This window comes from Lissotriton helveticus, chromosome 8, assembly GCF_964261635.1.
Source record: "Lissotriton helveticus chromosome 8, aLisHel1.1, whole genome shotgun sequence".
NCBI classification, from domain to species: Eukaryota; Metazoa; Chordata; class Amphibia; order Caudata; family Salamandridae; genus Lissotriton; species Lissotriton helveticus.
Genome location: NC_136069.1, coordinates 1,472,574,109 through 1,472,589,769, shown reverse-complemented (window position 1 = coordinate 1,472,589,769; position 15,661 = coordinate 1,472,574,109). Strand labels below are relative to the sequence as shown.

Below are 15,661 nucleotides of genomic sequence, written 5' to 3'. Positions count from 1 at the left end.
TTCTGCAGCATGCCTAGAAAGAGTAAAACACCATTAATTATTGTTTTTGTGCAGGAAGAATCATCCCTGCAACACAGGCATCCTTGCCACATGAAGCAAGGGTGCCTGCGTTGGCGCATGGTAGCCAATTGTGCACCAACACAGGGGAACACACATGGATGCGTCGTATTGTTAATATGACGCATCCCTGTGCTTTAAAAATGACGCAAATGGCTTGCAGCTCCATGCTGCGTCATTTTTTTTGTGAATGAGGCCCTACATTTCTAGAGTAGGTTGAATGGGTCTTGCTGGCATCTCTTTGCTCAGGAGTGTTGATGCTCCCCACAAAGCTGTAAAATACTTTCCTGGGTGGCATAAGCCTTCTCTGTGACTCCCCGCCATGCCCTGGACAAATGTGTGATGCCTGGTGTGAAACCCTGGCACAGAAACACAGCTCGGTGCAGGCCAGCCTGGGAAAGCTGAGAAGCCGTTAAAGGATGTGCAAACATTTCCTGCCACCCAGGCCTTGTGCAAAGCAGCCCGGGGCTGGCCTTGTGTCAGAGCCAATTTTAAATAAAGCCTTCACCCAGACATTTTTATTTGCTGGCACTCACTTGTTGAATTTAGCACCAGCTGACATGCAGACAGCATCATATCAGATAGCTTTCAGATACAGTGAGACGGGGGGCGTAAGCCAACTCTATAAATAAGCTCTTTCTTTCTGTCGTGAAATGTAAAAAGGGGCACTTCGTGTGATTCTTAAACCACCCTGGAATGCCAAGGCAGCTTAATAGAATGATCCCATTAAAAATCGGCGCCTTAAATGCGTTGTAATGAAAAGGGACAGTAATCCTGCCGTGTTATTGATGGAATGAACCTGGTGTATGGGGAGTTACATATTGACAAAGAGTCGAAACTAAATGTTACTTAGTGAACTGGCAATCTGTGTTCTTGACTCAATATTGTCTTTCAGAAAACTCTGGGTCTTTGTCTGTACCTCATGCCTTCTATTGCTTTACTACTTTTCCTACAAAATGGACTTTAGTTGTAAGAATCCATTGCAATAGCTCAGTGGGTGAAGTACTTGTTGCTAGTATTACGAAAATCCTTAATGAAAGAATGATCATGTATAAGTTTTAGTCTATTCTTTATACTCAGAATTTAATATCATATTTTTCTGATCTCATACATAGATTTTTTTTCAAGGGATGTGCATCACTCATTTTCCATGCATTACAAAATATGGCGACCGGTGTCCCTATGCCTTATTGCTTAGATTATGATGACACTATTTCAGGGACTGGGACTGAAATTGGCCTTTATAAATTGTTGGCATTTTTTTTATATATATATATATATAAAGAGCTCTAGTTTTATAAAGAATCTCAAAGTAAATTTTGCAAAATGTGAAATGTTTATAATGGGTAGGAGATGCCACCCGAAGAGCTCTTTTCGTTTACATAAAGGAACATTGGAATTGGCAGAACAGTTCGAAGGTCAGAAAGGTATTCCCACTAGGCAAGTGAGTAAAACTGCTGCATTCCTGATCAGTTTTGGTCAAGTCACAGCTGCACTTTATTTTAAGGTGCAAATATGGCTGTCATTAGCCACATTAAAATAACATAGAAGACCTTGGTGGGTGCTCTGTATGAGGCTATACTGTGGGGCTATTTGAATGCTGACTCTGTTTCACCCAAAATTCCTTGCTTCAGCAAATACGTAATCTTTCATAACCCCCCCCTCACCCCGATGAATTTACTTAGGATGCAATTTGGAGTTGCAAATTTGAAGCACATGAATCTCTTTGAACCTACAAGTATGTGCCATTAGGTGAGTCTACACATATCAGGGAAGAGTTCACTCATCCACACATCACATTTAACAATTTTAAAGAATACCCATTCCTTTTGATAGGCTGCTCCTTTCCTTATTCTTTAACTTGACCTGAAGAAGACCCACTAGTGAGACACCAACTGGTCCCTCCCTCCCACGCGGTGTTGAAACGTCGACATATTTTGAATTGCCTGGATTGTCCTATTTTTGCCACAGAGTATCTTGTCTGTATGAAATGTTTAACAGACAGGCTGTGTTGAAATAGGTTTATAGATGTTATGAGTCTTTCCCTTCCTTTTCTACTTTTTATGCACAAGCAATTTCTCTAGAAAACATCGTTATGGTTTTTTGGAGCAACTAATGTATGAACATAATGGCTGTAGTGCATTAATATAAATTGGAATCTATGCTTTGGAGTAACATTGTGTTTTGTGTGATGCTTTTTGACTCATTTACTGTCTCCCGGTTGTTTTTCAAGATTGTCTCAGGCTAGTTGAATTGAATTATTTTATCCTTACTGTCTGTTAGGACCACTATTTATTGGATCCTACCAGCAGTGCATTAAATGGGCCGGTACTGCCCGGTACAGAGTACCAGGCCTTTTTAGGTCTCGGCTGAACGCGCGGAAGCGCGTCTCCGCCGAAACCTATTGTGGCCGTGTCTCCTTTCCAGGAGACAATCCTGGCCGCGCGCATTGCCTTGGAGGCGATTTCAAACGAGCACGCGCACGCGAACGCGCTCGCTGCATTCTCTCAGACACACACACAAGCGCCCACGCACGCACGCACATACAGCCTCCCCCACACACATACACACGCGCACGCACACAGACACACGAGTGCTGCCCCCCCCACCCTCCCTCGCACACAGACACACATACAAGGTTACCAAGCCCCCCCCAGCCCTTTCTAACTTACCGGGCCAATCTCGGGGGACTCCGCCGCTGCAGCTCTTGCCAGCTCCTTTCACGGGGCTCCCTCTTGGTCAAGGGAGCCCCGCAACACTCGCCTCACCTCCTGCTGGCGGGCCCGGGGCTCTCCACCGCTCACAGGAGCCCCGGGCCGCGATAGCATGCCTCCTCTTCCGGTCCGGACGCGGCCCCGCCCCCGTCACAGGCAACATTGCCTGACTTCCGGTGGTTGCGTAGATTTTTCTATTTTTCCACCTGCCCCTTTCAAAATGTGATAGCTTGCGGCCAGTGTGGGGCGGAAAAATTAATCTCTACTTTGTAGCGAAGCAACTTCTTTGCTGCTGTGTTTTATAGATAAATTATTAATAAAATGTTTATAATAGCAACTAGTTCACACAGACTTGAATGCCACTTATTCGCCTCGCAATTACAATACAAACGCACATTCATGTTTGGAGTGTTTGTCAGTTCTATTTTTATACTAAATGTATCATGGATAAAGCTCACTCCGTCTAGGAGGCAACGTAGCGTTTACATCGCAGAATATTTTTGAGGATGATTACAGCCTACGTTGGTCAGCTGAACTGCAGACCGCCGTGTTCTTACAAACTAAAATATAGAGGAAACTCAGGGTCTCCAGAAATCTCATTATAGTTGTGAGAATTTGGATTGGTTTTTTTCTTATTTCATTTTTCGTTACATTACCTTAAAATGAGAGCACGTATATTGGGGTCGTACACATTCTCCTGGCTGTTTGTCTTAAAAAACTTGTTATCTGTATTAAGAGAGAGACTGACTACTGTGCGCGATTTACTTTCCTCTTGTAGACTGTTCACAGAGTAGTGACTGCAGAGTAGTGAGTACAGAGTGCAGAGAAGTGAGTGCAGAGAAGTGAGTGCAGAGTAGTGAGTAGTGAGTGCAGAGTAGTGAGTGCAGAGTAGTGAGTGCGGAGTAGTGAGTGCAGAGTAGTGAGTGCAGAGTAGTGAGTGCAGAGTAGTGAGTGCAGAGTAGTGAGTGCAGAGTAGTGAGTGCAGAGAAGTGAGTGCAGAGTAGTGAGTAGTGAGTACAGAGTAGTGAGTGCAGAGTAGTGAGTAGTGAGTGCAGAGTAGTGAGTAGTGAGTGCAGAGTAGTGAGTGCAGAATAGTGAGTAGTGAGTGCAGAGTAGTGAGTGCAGAGTAGTGAGTGCAGAGTAGTGAGTGCAGAGTAGTGAGTGCAGAGTAGTGAGTGCAGAGTGCAGAGTAGTGAGTGCAGAGTAGTGAGTGCAGAGTAGTGAGTGCATAGTAGTGAGTGCAGAGTGCAGAGTAGTGAGTGCAGAGTAGTGAGTGCAGAGTAGGGAGTGCAGAGTAGTGAGTGCAAAGTAGTGAGTGCAGAGTGCAGAGTAGTGAGTGCAGAGTAGTGAGTGCAGAGTAGTGAGTAGTGAGTGCAGAGTGAGTGTGCAGAGTAGTGAGTAGTGAGTGCAGAGTAGTGAGTAGTGAGTGCAGAGTAGTGAGTAGAGAGTGCAGAGTAGTGAGTGCAGAGTAGTGAGTAGTGAGTCCAGAGTAGTGAGTGCAGAGTAGTGATTGCAGAGTAGTGAGTGCAGAGTAGTGAGTGCAGAGTAGTGAGTGCAGAGTAGTGAGTAGTGAGTGCAGAGTAGTGAGTGCAGAGTAGTGAGTAGTGAGTGCAGAGTAGTGAGTAGTGAGTGCAGAGTAGTGAGTGCAGAGTAGTGAGTGCAAAGTAGTGAGTGCAGAGAAGTGAGTGCAGAGTAGTGAGTAGTGGGTGCAGAGTAGTGAGTAGTGAGTGCAGAGTAGTGAGTAGTGAGTGCAGAGCAGTGAGTAGTGAGTGCAGAGTAGTGAGTGCAAAGTAGTGAGTGCAGAGTAGTGAGTGCAGAGTAGTGGGTGCAGAGTAGTGGGTGCAGAGTAGTGGGTGCAGAGTAGTGAGTAGTGGGTGCAGAGTAGTGAGTCGTGAGTAGTGAGTAGAGTAGTGAGTAGAGTAGTGAGTAGTGAGTAGTGAGTAGAGTAGTGAGTAGAGTAGTGAGTAGAGTAGTGAGTAGAGTAGTGAGTAGTGAGTAGAGTAGTGAGTAGAGTAGTGAGTAGTGAGTAGAGTAGTGAGTAGAGTAGTGAGTAGTGAGTGCAGAGTAGTGAGTAGTGAATGCAGAGTAGTGAGTAGTGAGTAGAGTAGTGAGTAGTGGGAGTAGTGAGTAGAGTAGTGAGTAGAGTAGTGAGTAGTGAGAGTAGTGAGTAGAGTAGTGAGTAGAGTAGTGAGTAGTGAGTAGTGAGTAGAGTAGTGAGTAGTGAGTAGTGAGTAGAGTAGTGAGTAGAGTAGTGAGCAGTGAGTAGAGTAGTGAGTAGAGTAGTGAGTAGTGAGTAGAGTAGTGAGTAGTGAGTAGAGTAGTGAATAGTGAGTGCAGAGTAGTGAGTAGTGAGTAGTGAGTGCAGAGTAGTGAGTAGTGAGTAGAGTAGTGAGTAGTGAGTAGAGTAGTGAGTAGTGAGTGCAGAGTAGTGAGTGCAGAGTAGTGAGTAGAGTAGTGAGTAGTGAGTAGAGTAGTGAGTAGTGAGTAGAGTAGTGAGTAGTGAGTAGAGTAGTGAGTAGTGAGTGCAGAGTAGTGAGTAGTGAGTAGAGTAGTGAGTAGAGTAGTGAGTGGTGAGTAGTGGGTAGAGTAGTGAGTAGTGAGTGCAGAGTAGTGAGTAGTGAGTGCAGAGTAGTGAGTGGCTGGCCCTGTTTCTAGCTCAAGCGGCACCGGCACCTGTAGTCTAAAGATAATACCTCTGCCTCAAGTGAAGTACTCTGGTACCCAAGGATGACTAGCAAACAATATTATTCACAACGTTGCTTACTATTCAGCAACATTTGACAGTTTGCAAATCATCTTTATAAAACAATTCAGAGTTTGATAACAAATTAATGCAACACATTGTAATATACAATGCCAATAGCTCAAACTTTAATGCTGCGAGACCTATTGCATTGTAAATGCTTGTTTCTTTTGAGAGTGTGAGTAGAGGAACTTCTCAAGAGAGACACAATACTTTTAATTGGAGAGTACCAGCACTTCTCAGAAACAAGCAGCTACTCTGGTACGGAGTACCTACACTTCTATTTTCCATTTCAAGCACTGTCTACCAGTATGGGGCAAGATTGTAGGCATAGGAGGAGGCAAACATCTACTAGAATACAATGATAATCTGTTGAAATGTGATCCAGCTCTAAGTCTCCTGTGGGTTGCCCATGTGAAGGAGACAGTAGTTAGTTTGAGGTTTAAGGAGATATGGGCAACCTTGATGTGTTGTATCATACTCCTCTTTTGTTTTGAACAAGGAAAAATATTGGGAGACTGTGAGGTGTGATGTCATTAACTCTATAGGTAATAGCTCCCATGGCTTGGCTTATTTTCATTGTAGATTGTTCTCTGGCAGGAAGCCCTTTTTTGGATGACGTTGACAGGAAGGAACACCTTGTATATCCATTTCCACCACTGATGATTTCCTCTGAGGACTTCAACTGCTAGTTGGGGTGAATCTCAGAATAGGTGTTGTCATTGTTTATCCCTTAATGGAGGAGGATAAAATCCATGTTTTCTTTAAAATCCCTGTAAATGATCTACAGAAAAACAGTTTTAAACTTGTTATTAGAGTGCAGGTGTTGTGATAAGTGGGCCGTCCTACTGTTAGGAAAATCCACAGACAACTTCTAAAAGCAATACTCCATTACTCTGTATATATCAGATGCTTTAGATAAATGGAATATATTTAATTATGATGATTATTTGGTCATTATTAATTTAGTCCACATTTTTCAAAAGATAAGCCTTCAAAATGTAATATGAGTTTTAGAAGCATAAGGTGTATTTTGCAGTGAAATGATATATTTATGTCTGTAGTGTTTTTAAGGATGTATTATATCCGAATTAGACAGAAAGAAAATGAAAAAGAGTGAGCTTGTACTAGAGTGTATACTGAACTGATGTGTCTGGCACAGGTCTAGGCTGCGTATTGCAAGTGCACTGCGTGCAGCGCAGTGCATGCACTAACTCAGTGAGGTGGCACATGGTCTATAGATAGTGCATGAGAGAAACATGGGGCGGCCGTTCATCCACTGCCTTGTGTTTCTATGTACCCTGCCATGCCTTAAGGTAGCCATGAAGGCCCTGTGAGGTCTGGTGCAGGGGATCTTTCCTTTGACACCTTGTAGAACCACCACAGTCACCTTCAGAACCCAGTGTGCAACGTTCCACTGCTGAAACTGACAGCAAGTCGTCTGCTGGGCTTTCAGTTTCTCTGTGAGGGCATCCTAGCTTTATTTTTTAGATAAGCTAGGATCCCTCACCCCATTATTGGGTAGGTTCCTGTTTGTCCCTGCTAATTGCTAATCTCTGTGCTTCTTTTGAAAGCATGCTATGGAACCTCCCTGAAGAGACTTAAGAGTAAGGCCACTGGTATTATGTGATCGTGCAGCAATTTGTGTGTAATTACAGATTTGCTGCATTTGCCATATAATTCATCACCTGCCACATAATCTGGAGATTTTAGCAACAAAAAAATCTCTAACCCAAACTGTTCAAAAGTTACTAAAAATTCAGTGACACTGGTTGCTGCACAGTGATAGACCATTTGCCAAACTAGACTTTTCACCTTTTTGTTCCCAATTGTTATATTTTGGGTATTAAACTGGTACTAATGAAGTGCAACCAATGCCCAGACAGTGTTACCAAGTTTTAAAATGATGAAATAATGAAGTAATACTATTATAAAATGTGGCGAATTATGCCACATATTTTGCCTTTTCTTGCCGCATAATTTACTCAATCCTGCCGCATAATTTGGCCCTCTCCTGCAGCATAATTCCAGTGGCCCTGTTTAGGAGCACTGTGCTCCAGTGCCCACATCTGTAATATTGGTTCAGATGCTCTGTCCATCACCACCCCCTTTTGTACCGCTTTGTTCGCCATAAATTGGCAGGGTATGCTCAGACGTGAGTCCCTTGCTCACTTTGCCACTGGATTCAAGCAAGCCTGGCTGAAGACGGCCGAAATGCCAGAAACCGGTCCTAGGAAGCTTGTGTCCGGTCCAGGGAAGACATGGCTTGGCAGTTCGGGCTGGACTGTTCCCACGAGGCACATGGTCAGACTGATTTGCATAAGGCCATGTCTGAACTGGGGTGGCAGAGTGGGCTAAAGAATGATGATGGATTAAACCCATATCTGTTGACTGGGTGTGAGTGTTTGATTGGTTCAGATGCTCCGTCCATCACCACCCCCCTTTTGTACCACATCTGTAATATGACACACACTGATGGTCAAAGGCTTTCCTGTGTTTGAATGAGGCCATGTTGTATTTTTTGGCATTGTAGAGAAGGGGTATACAAACATCTGCAGCAATTCACGGGGCTACCACCACTACAGTTACCAGCTGCTCTGCTACTCCAGCCTATCTGACAGAGGTATAGGGCGACAGTGAGAAACGACTAATATTAACCTCAAATCGAGAGTAGGGGAGTGGGCCCTGCTCCACGGGTGGTAGAGAAAATGGGCCTGGAAAGTCAGTGGTGTCTGAAAAAATAAGGCACTCGAACACAGCTGTGGATTAATGGGCAAATAGAACCAGCGCAACGGGGGTAAATAGTGTCTCAATCAAACACTGCCCACCGCTTGCACAGATCATGCTGAGCAAATGCTATAAAAGTGTAAATCGTGCAACTGAGGGCGCATCTCTCCGGTAATGCGGTAAGTGGAAGAAACGTCTTTAGCTCTCGCTTCGCTTTTTCTTTCTCGCATTTCATCTTTATGTGTTTTCGCTTCCCCCAATAATTCAATCAGTTTGTTTATGTGCCTCTGCAGCGCTTTATCACTTTACTCACTAGCTGTATGTGACTTTGCTGCCTTTACCATTTTGACGAACAAGTGTGTGCCTTTCGGCCTGCAGCTGGCCGCTCCGAGCCCCGAAAGGCCTCAGTAAATAGAGTCGTTGGGAGTCCTGCCTTTATCTTGCAGCTGTCGAGGGAGGCAGAGACAGTTTTCGCGCGCGGCGTTTACAGGCCGTAAATAACCTTTGAGGACACCCGTGACAAAGGCGAGGGCCCGGACGGCTCGCGCCGTGAATTCCTCTGCGTTTATCCACTGAATGCCAGTCAGTGACATGACAGTATCTCCCCTCCAGAGTGTTGGCAAGGACAGGTCCCGCCTTCCCCTGCACCCTCCACCCCACCCTTCCTGCTCCAAGCTGCTGTTGTCACCCTGCGGTTTAATGATGTGGAAAAGTAATAATGCCAGGTTCAGAGTCAGTGTTCAGCCTTAATAAAAAAGCTGTTCTGCTTCGTCGCCCCCGCCCCTCGCCGGCTCCCGGTCTGATAAATTTCATCTAATTACACTGCTTATCTTTGAACTGCTCCTTAAATGACCCCTCGTTAGGGCTATTTAACACTAATGTGTCTTCCTGTGCCATTTAAACTTTGTTTTCCTTCCTTTTTTTACTCCTAAAAACCTAATGAGTACACGAGGAGCACAGCTGTATGATAAAGCGTTCATTAGAGCATCTCTTAATAGAAACCACTGCTATTCCTTCATTGCACAATCAACAGATAATGAAATTGTCTTCCTAACAAGTGTTGCGGCGTATTACATCCTCCCCGGAGTCTCCGGCGAGAGACAATTGTATTATCCAGCCGGCACTATTGATTGTTCACAGTTTGAAACTCGCTGCCTTCAAGCGGCCAAAAATATATTGTGATAGAGATTTAATACCCAGCAGCTGTGACACGATCACCAGGGCACTTACTGCCGTCTCTGTTAGCTTGCTATGTTATGTTATGTTATATGTTATGCTATGATATTCAATGCTATGCTATGTTATGTTATGTTGTTAGACAAGGATATGCTATGTGAAGTTGCGTTATGTTATATGTCATACGAGTATGCTATGTGAAGTTACGTTATGTTGTTATGTTATGTTATGCTGTACTATGCTACGTTACATTGTGTTACTTTACATTACATTGTTTTGTTATGTTATATTATGCTATATGTTATGTCATGTTATCTTATGCTTGGCCATGCTATGTGATGTTACATTGTGATATGTTATGCTAAACTAGGCGATGCTATGTGCAGTTATAGTATCTTACGGCGTTATGTTATATTATGTTATGCTATGCTAAACTAGGCTATGCTATGTGAAGTGACATTATGTTATGTTATGTTAATTTATGTTATAGTATGTTGGGCAATGAATGCTATGTGAAGTTATGTTAATTTGCTATGATTTTATGTTAAGTTATATTGTGCTACACTAGCTTTACTATGTGATGTTGCATTATGTTGTATGTGTTATGTTATGCTATGTTTCGCTATTTTAGATTACGTTATGTTGTTACGTAACGTTATATATTGTTATGTTATGTCATGTTAATAGATTTGTATAGCCCTTAGAGGTGGTACAATTAGTAAGTAACCCAAAAAGATCTCCAAGTATTGGCAGCGAAATATGAAAATAAGCAGCTGCCTTAATAGACTTTTTCAAATGTTAGTATTCAAGTAGGAAGTTAGCGGCTGGACACAAAAGGGTGGTACACAAAAAACATCTCCAGGATGAAAACTGGTCCCAAGCCATGCACTGGTTTACTGCAGATGTTTGGTCTCTTAGCCTTGTCTTTCATTTTCCTGGTGCTTTTGTTACAATTTAGTGGCCCTATTTTTCCGTGGCCAATGCTTGATTTGCTGCAGCCTCTGATCATAGTGATTCACTACACCCTCCACACCTCCTTCAGAAGTGCTGTATTAACGAAGGGGCTGGAAGGTGCAACGTATGCTAACGCCCATGAATTGCTGCAGATCTTTGTACACCCCTTCTATATAATACCCCAAAAAATATTTGCAAGACAGCGTGGCCTCATTCAAATATAGGAAAGCCTTTGACCATCAGATTTTGGAATATTACAGATGTAGGCATGGAAGCACAATGCTCTTAAGTGAGTCACCAGAGAGTTCCCACTCAGTGCTTAATTTGAGCCAGTGATTTCCAATGCTCGGCACTGGCACTTAATTGCCGGAACCTGCACTTATGACAGCTGCCACATGGTGGTGCTGTTTGTGCAATTTAAAGATGAGCAGAAAAACAGTTGCTTGTTAATTCAATATACATTAAAAACAACTAATACTTGCCATCCATGCCATTCTTAAAGCTTTGGCGGCCTCGAACAGTCTGAATTGTCACACTTTGTAGCAGTGCGATAGTTCGCAGCTGTGTAAGTACAGCAGCAATGTGTGGTGCAAACTGCAGTGGCCTCCTGAGGAAGGTCCTGGCACTTATTATTTTTTACAAATTAAGCAATTAGTTTTTTTTTCACTATGACTTATTTTCTTTTGCAAAACTCCAAAATAGATCTTTCCTAAGAATGCATTAAGCTATCTTAAAATAACAGATCATTTGATTACTTCTAGAATTGTAATAAAAAACTAGTGTGTTTTTTAATGGCTGATGATCTGAAATGACAATAAAGACAAGAGGAGTGAAGATCTAGGTGCTTTTTTTAAAGCACCGTGGAATCAGAACAGGATACAATTATTGGTTTCATTTGTGTGACCTCACAGCACTTAACAACAGCGGTTGGAGTCTTCTTTAGAACCAGTTACCCTAGGTTGTGTAAAGCTCGCCCCTACAGATAATGTGGATAACCACCAAAAGCATCATGTTCAATAACAACATATGGCCATTCCTTTTTTTCCCTCTAATTATAGGTGGGAATCCACAAGGGAGGTTTGCCCTGGGCCTGGTGCAGAACGAATGGAAAGTCTATGTGAAGAGGCCGCTGGATCGCGAAGAGCAAGACCTGTATTTTCTGAACATTACTGCGACTGATGGACTATTTGTGACCCAGACCATAGTGGAGGTCACCGTCAGTGACGTTAATGACAACAGCCCTACATGTGATCAGGTGATTATATTCAGATATTCAGATTGCGTAGTGCTCACTATAAGAAAAGTATCCCACTACATATTTCTTAGGTTACATTTTTCCTTATAATTGACATGTTTAATAGATATTAATGAATTTGCTTGCAATTTCTGAAATATTCAGTAGCCTTCTCCATTACAGATGTAACCTGTGCATGCACTACGCATTGATAGATCCTTTTGTGAGACTAAAGGTATTTGTAAAAAACGGGCAAAGATAATGATACTGGTAACCAATGTAACAAGCATTTACAGTGCAACGGTTTCGCCTTTGGAAAAGTTAGAGCTATTAGCATTGTAAATGACAAAATTAGTATTTATGTGTTTTGTTTTGAAAACAGATAAATAAATGGCATTGTCATTTACATTGCCAATAGCTTAATCACTCGCAAATGTGAGACCTATTGTACCGTACGGACGAGCTCAGCATACAGCAATTACTACCACACACACACACCCAGTGCCACACACACGCACACACACACCCAGAGCCACACACACACCCAGAGCCAGCCACACACACACACCCAGAGCCACACACACACACACCTAGAGCCACACACACACACCCAGAGCCACACACACACACACACCCAGAGCCACACACACACACACCCAGAGCCACACACACACACACACACATGCACACACACCCAGAGCCACACACACACACACACACACACACACACACCCCCACACACACACACACACACCCAGAGCCACACACACACACACACACACACACACACCCAGAGCCAAACACACACACACAGAGCCACACACACACCCAGAGCCACACACACACACACCCAGAGCCACACACGCACACACACACACACACCCAGAGCCACACACACACACACACTCCCAGAGCCACACACACACCCACCCAGAGCCACACACACACACCCAGAGCCACACACACACACACACACACACAAACACCCAGAGCCACACACACACACACACACACACACTCTCCCCGTGCCTAACAAAACAAGCCCCCACCGCTTCGTGGCACTCTACACTCTATCTCTTGTATCAACCGGTGGTGCACTTTGGCCATAAAGCCTACTGTTCAGTGAACCAAATAACTACCTTCTGTGGGCACAGGCCCAGTAACACATTGTCCACTGAGGCAAACACGTCTCTAACCCCTGTATGGTGGTGGTGGCACGTTCGTCACTGTCCTGTACCGATGACCATCCCTCACCCCATGAGACAGTGCCCACTGTCCTGGTTCGTCAGTGCCCGCTGCCCCTGTGTATACTCTCCGGGTATATGTTGCTCCCTATAGCGCTGTACACACACTCGCCTCCCTCTTCCTGATACTCAAGTTTAATCCTGTCCCGGTGCGTCACTTTAGTGAACTCTCTGCCCGAACTCATCTGACAGCGGCTCCTTACTGTAGTGAGGGTGGGGGCGTCCGTGTGGCTGCGCCCCCTGCTACTTCCCGTCCGTGCAGCCGCGGTAAAGTAAATACGGCTAGCCACATGTAAACAAATGCGCACAGTCGCAATGAAACTGAAAGCACAGTAACACAAGTGATTTGCATAGAATCTCAGAGTGTTGCATGGCGCAGCAGACTTGAACTGGGACCCCCAGCTCTCGAGTCAGCAGCCCTGGCCGGTGCACCACATCCTCTCCACTCCGGTCTTATTTGTTAGAAAGCTTTTTCCTTTTCCCGGACGGTGATTTTTGAAAAGCAGCTCTTTATTCATTACTTTGGCAGAACTGAAGCATTATTGCTTAATCTGCCAGGCCTCTTCTATTACCGCCTTCCTGTCCAGGACAGCAGAAGTCCAAGGCCACCAGTGTCAACATTTTGGGGTAGCCCATTATGTTCACAAAGCTTCTTCCACATTCCCTCTCCAATGATACAAATTGTCCAGCTCTTTCCTTCTCAACTTACCCCAATGTCCTACCTCTGCTTTGAAGCAGCCACAGAAAACAGTTGAAGTGCCCCACAAGCAGCCAACATAAAATGTCTGCCCTTGTATACGACTTTTTCACTTTTGAAAGAGTGACATGTCTCAAGTAAAATAACATGCCCTTATAATTGGACTAACTCGTGATATCAATAAGGCCAAGGTACATGACAAACACAAAAAAGGTAGCTGCCATCCCGTTGTGTCACAACGTATAATAACTACTTTGATTGAATGGAAAATAACCCCAACCGTTGGCAGTAAATAAGAGGCCACTAATAGCAACACCACTTTCCACGCCCATCTGCCCCTTCTGAAACAGTTACAGAAATGACAGTGCCACGCCAGTGGGGCTCCCTCAGAGGTATCCGGTATCCTCCACTCCTTGCTGTCGTCATCAATACAGTGATACTCCCTCTGCCCCTTACACCACCAGCCGCCTCCACCCTCAATGATCTGCACAATACTCCACGAAGTGTCTAGCTTCCCTCAACCACTTTATTTTCGGGCTGTTAGACGTCATTCATAACTGTAGCGGTTGCACCCCAAACCCCACTAGACGTGTGACTGTCCCTGTAGCCTCATTCACTCAATACCTCTCCTGCCACCGTAACAGGCTACACCTCATTCATTTATACCATGTACCCTCCACCTCCCATGACGACGAGGAGGCTCTCCGGAGTATTCAGTCTCCCCTCTCCCTTAATACCCCCACCCCCTCACCATGATTGCGGCTCGTTCTCTCCTCCGGTCTCTTCCTCTCCTCCCAAGGAGTTGCACATCCGGGTCGCCGGGCCGCGCCCTGCACCGCCCGCTCTCGTCGCAGCCAATCCAATCATAGCTCACAAGCTATCGCCAAGTATGGAGCGCGCGGCAGCACGCGACCTGACGCCTAGGAAGGAGGGGTCGTGCTGGAGTGGAGTGGCCTTCTAATGGATAGCCAGGAAGCGTAGCTGTGTAGACAGAGGGAAAAGACTACGAAAGAGCCTTTCCGAACAATTGGGTGTCATCTTGAAGTGGGACCGCTTTTTTTGAAAGTGTGGGAGTTAGAGGGAGGAGTCGTGAGGCTAGCAGATTGAACGCCACCTGACCTATCATGTCACAGTGATCACAGAGAAATAGCGTCAGTCCTAGGAGTAGGAGCAAGTCTGAACTTGCTGAAATTTGGCGGTACACTGGAGCATTCAGTGCTGTCCGTCGTCTATCACCGAATCTGCTGCACAGATCACCGGCAAATATATACATTTCTTTTGTCAATATATTTAATAATTGTCTATAATTGTGTATAGTTATTTGTAAAATACACCGTGCGTAAATTATTACAGTATTGGGATTTTTAAAGTCCTGTGACCTCACAGTAGCTTGCCCCACCTACAACGCCCTGCTTACGGCACAACAATAACTCCTTGTGGGCGTGATTTTTGTGCTCTCCCCTTCCCATTGGCTGGAAGTTAAAATTCCAGCCAATGGGAAGAGGAGAGGGCGGGACTTAAAAAAACACACAGAAACGCCCCTGAATCGCGTTCCGACGGGGAAAGAGTGATTGACAGCCAATCTCTTCCAATGGCTAGCCTCCATTTATGGAGCTAGCCAATGGAAGAAGGGGCGTGTACAAGTCCCCCATACTGTTCTAACATTAGATTTCGCCTGCGCGAAACGCTGCTTGCGCAGCTTTCGACAGGCGAAACCTAAAAAGCATGGATCACAATGGATGGTTGAAAGTCCTGATTGCTTCTTGTGGAAAGTCCTGTTCATAGGATCACCTTGCTTTTCTTTATGTGTTCCTTGGCCTCCTGTTTGAAGGCAGCAGTTTTAGGAGATATCCACTCCATAGCTAAAATTCATGGTCGAGGACAGTGTGCAAATGTTGGCATTGGATACTTTCGTAGCCTCCTATCTAGTTTATGTGATTTTTCAATTTATTCTAAAGGTGCTGCAACTGCTAAGGTACGTCACACCTGTAGTAAATATTTAGTTACGATGAGTACCAGACTCATCCAGTTGAGCACTGTGCACTTGGTGTTAATCCCACACCTTAAGTGTTTAACCTTTTACACAATTTTCACAATTATTCATTGTTTATTTAT

The 15,661-nt window shown here is 44.6% G+C and overlaps 1 protein-coding gene across 2 annotated transcripts in view; it reads left to right on the top strand.

Moving 5' to 3' along the window:
- Positions 1–15,661, top strand: part of FAT3 (FAT atypical cadherin 3) — a 741,111-nt gene that overhangs the window by 522,883 nt on the left and 202,567 nt on the right. For both annotated transcript variants that reach the window (XM_078658413.1, XM_078658412.1), the window contains exon 10: positions 11,430–11,626. In XM_078658413.1, the coding sequence (XP_078514539.1) occupies positions 11,430–11,626 (197 nt within the window). The remainder of the gene's footprint in view (positions 1–11,429; positions 11,627–15,661) is intronic.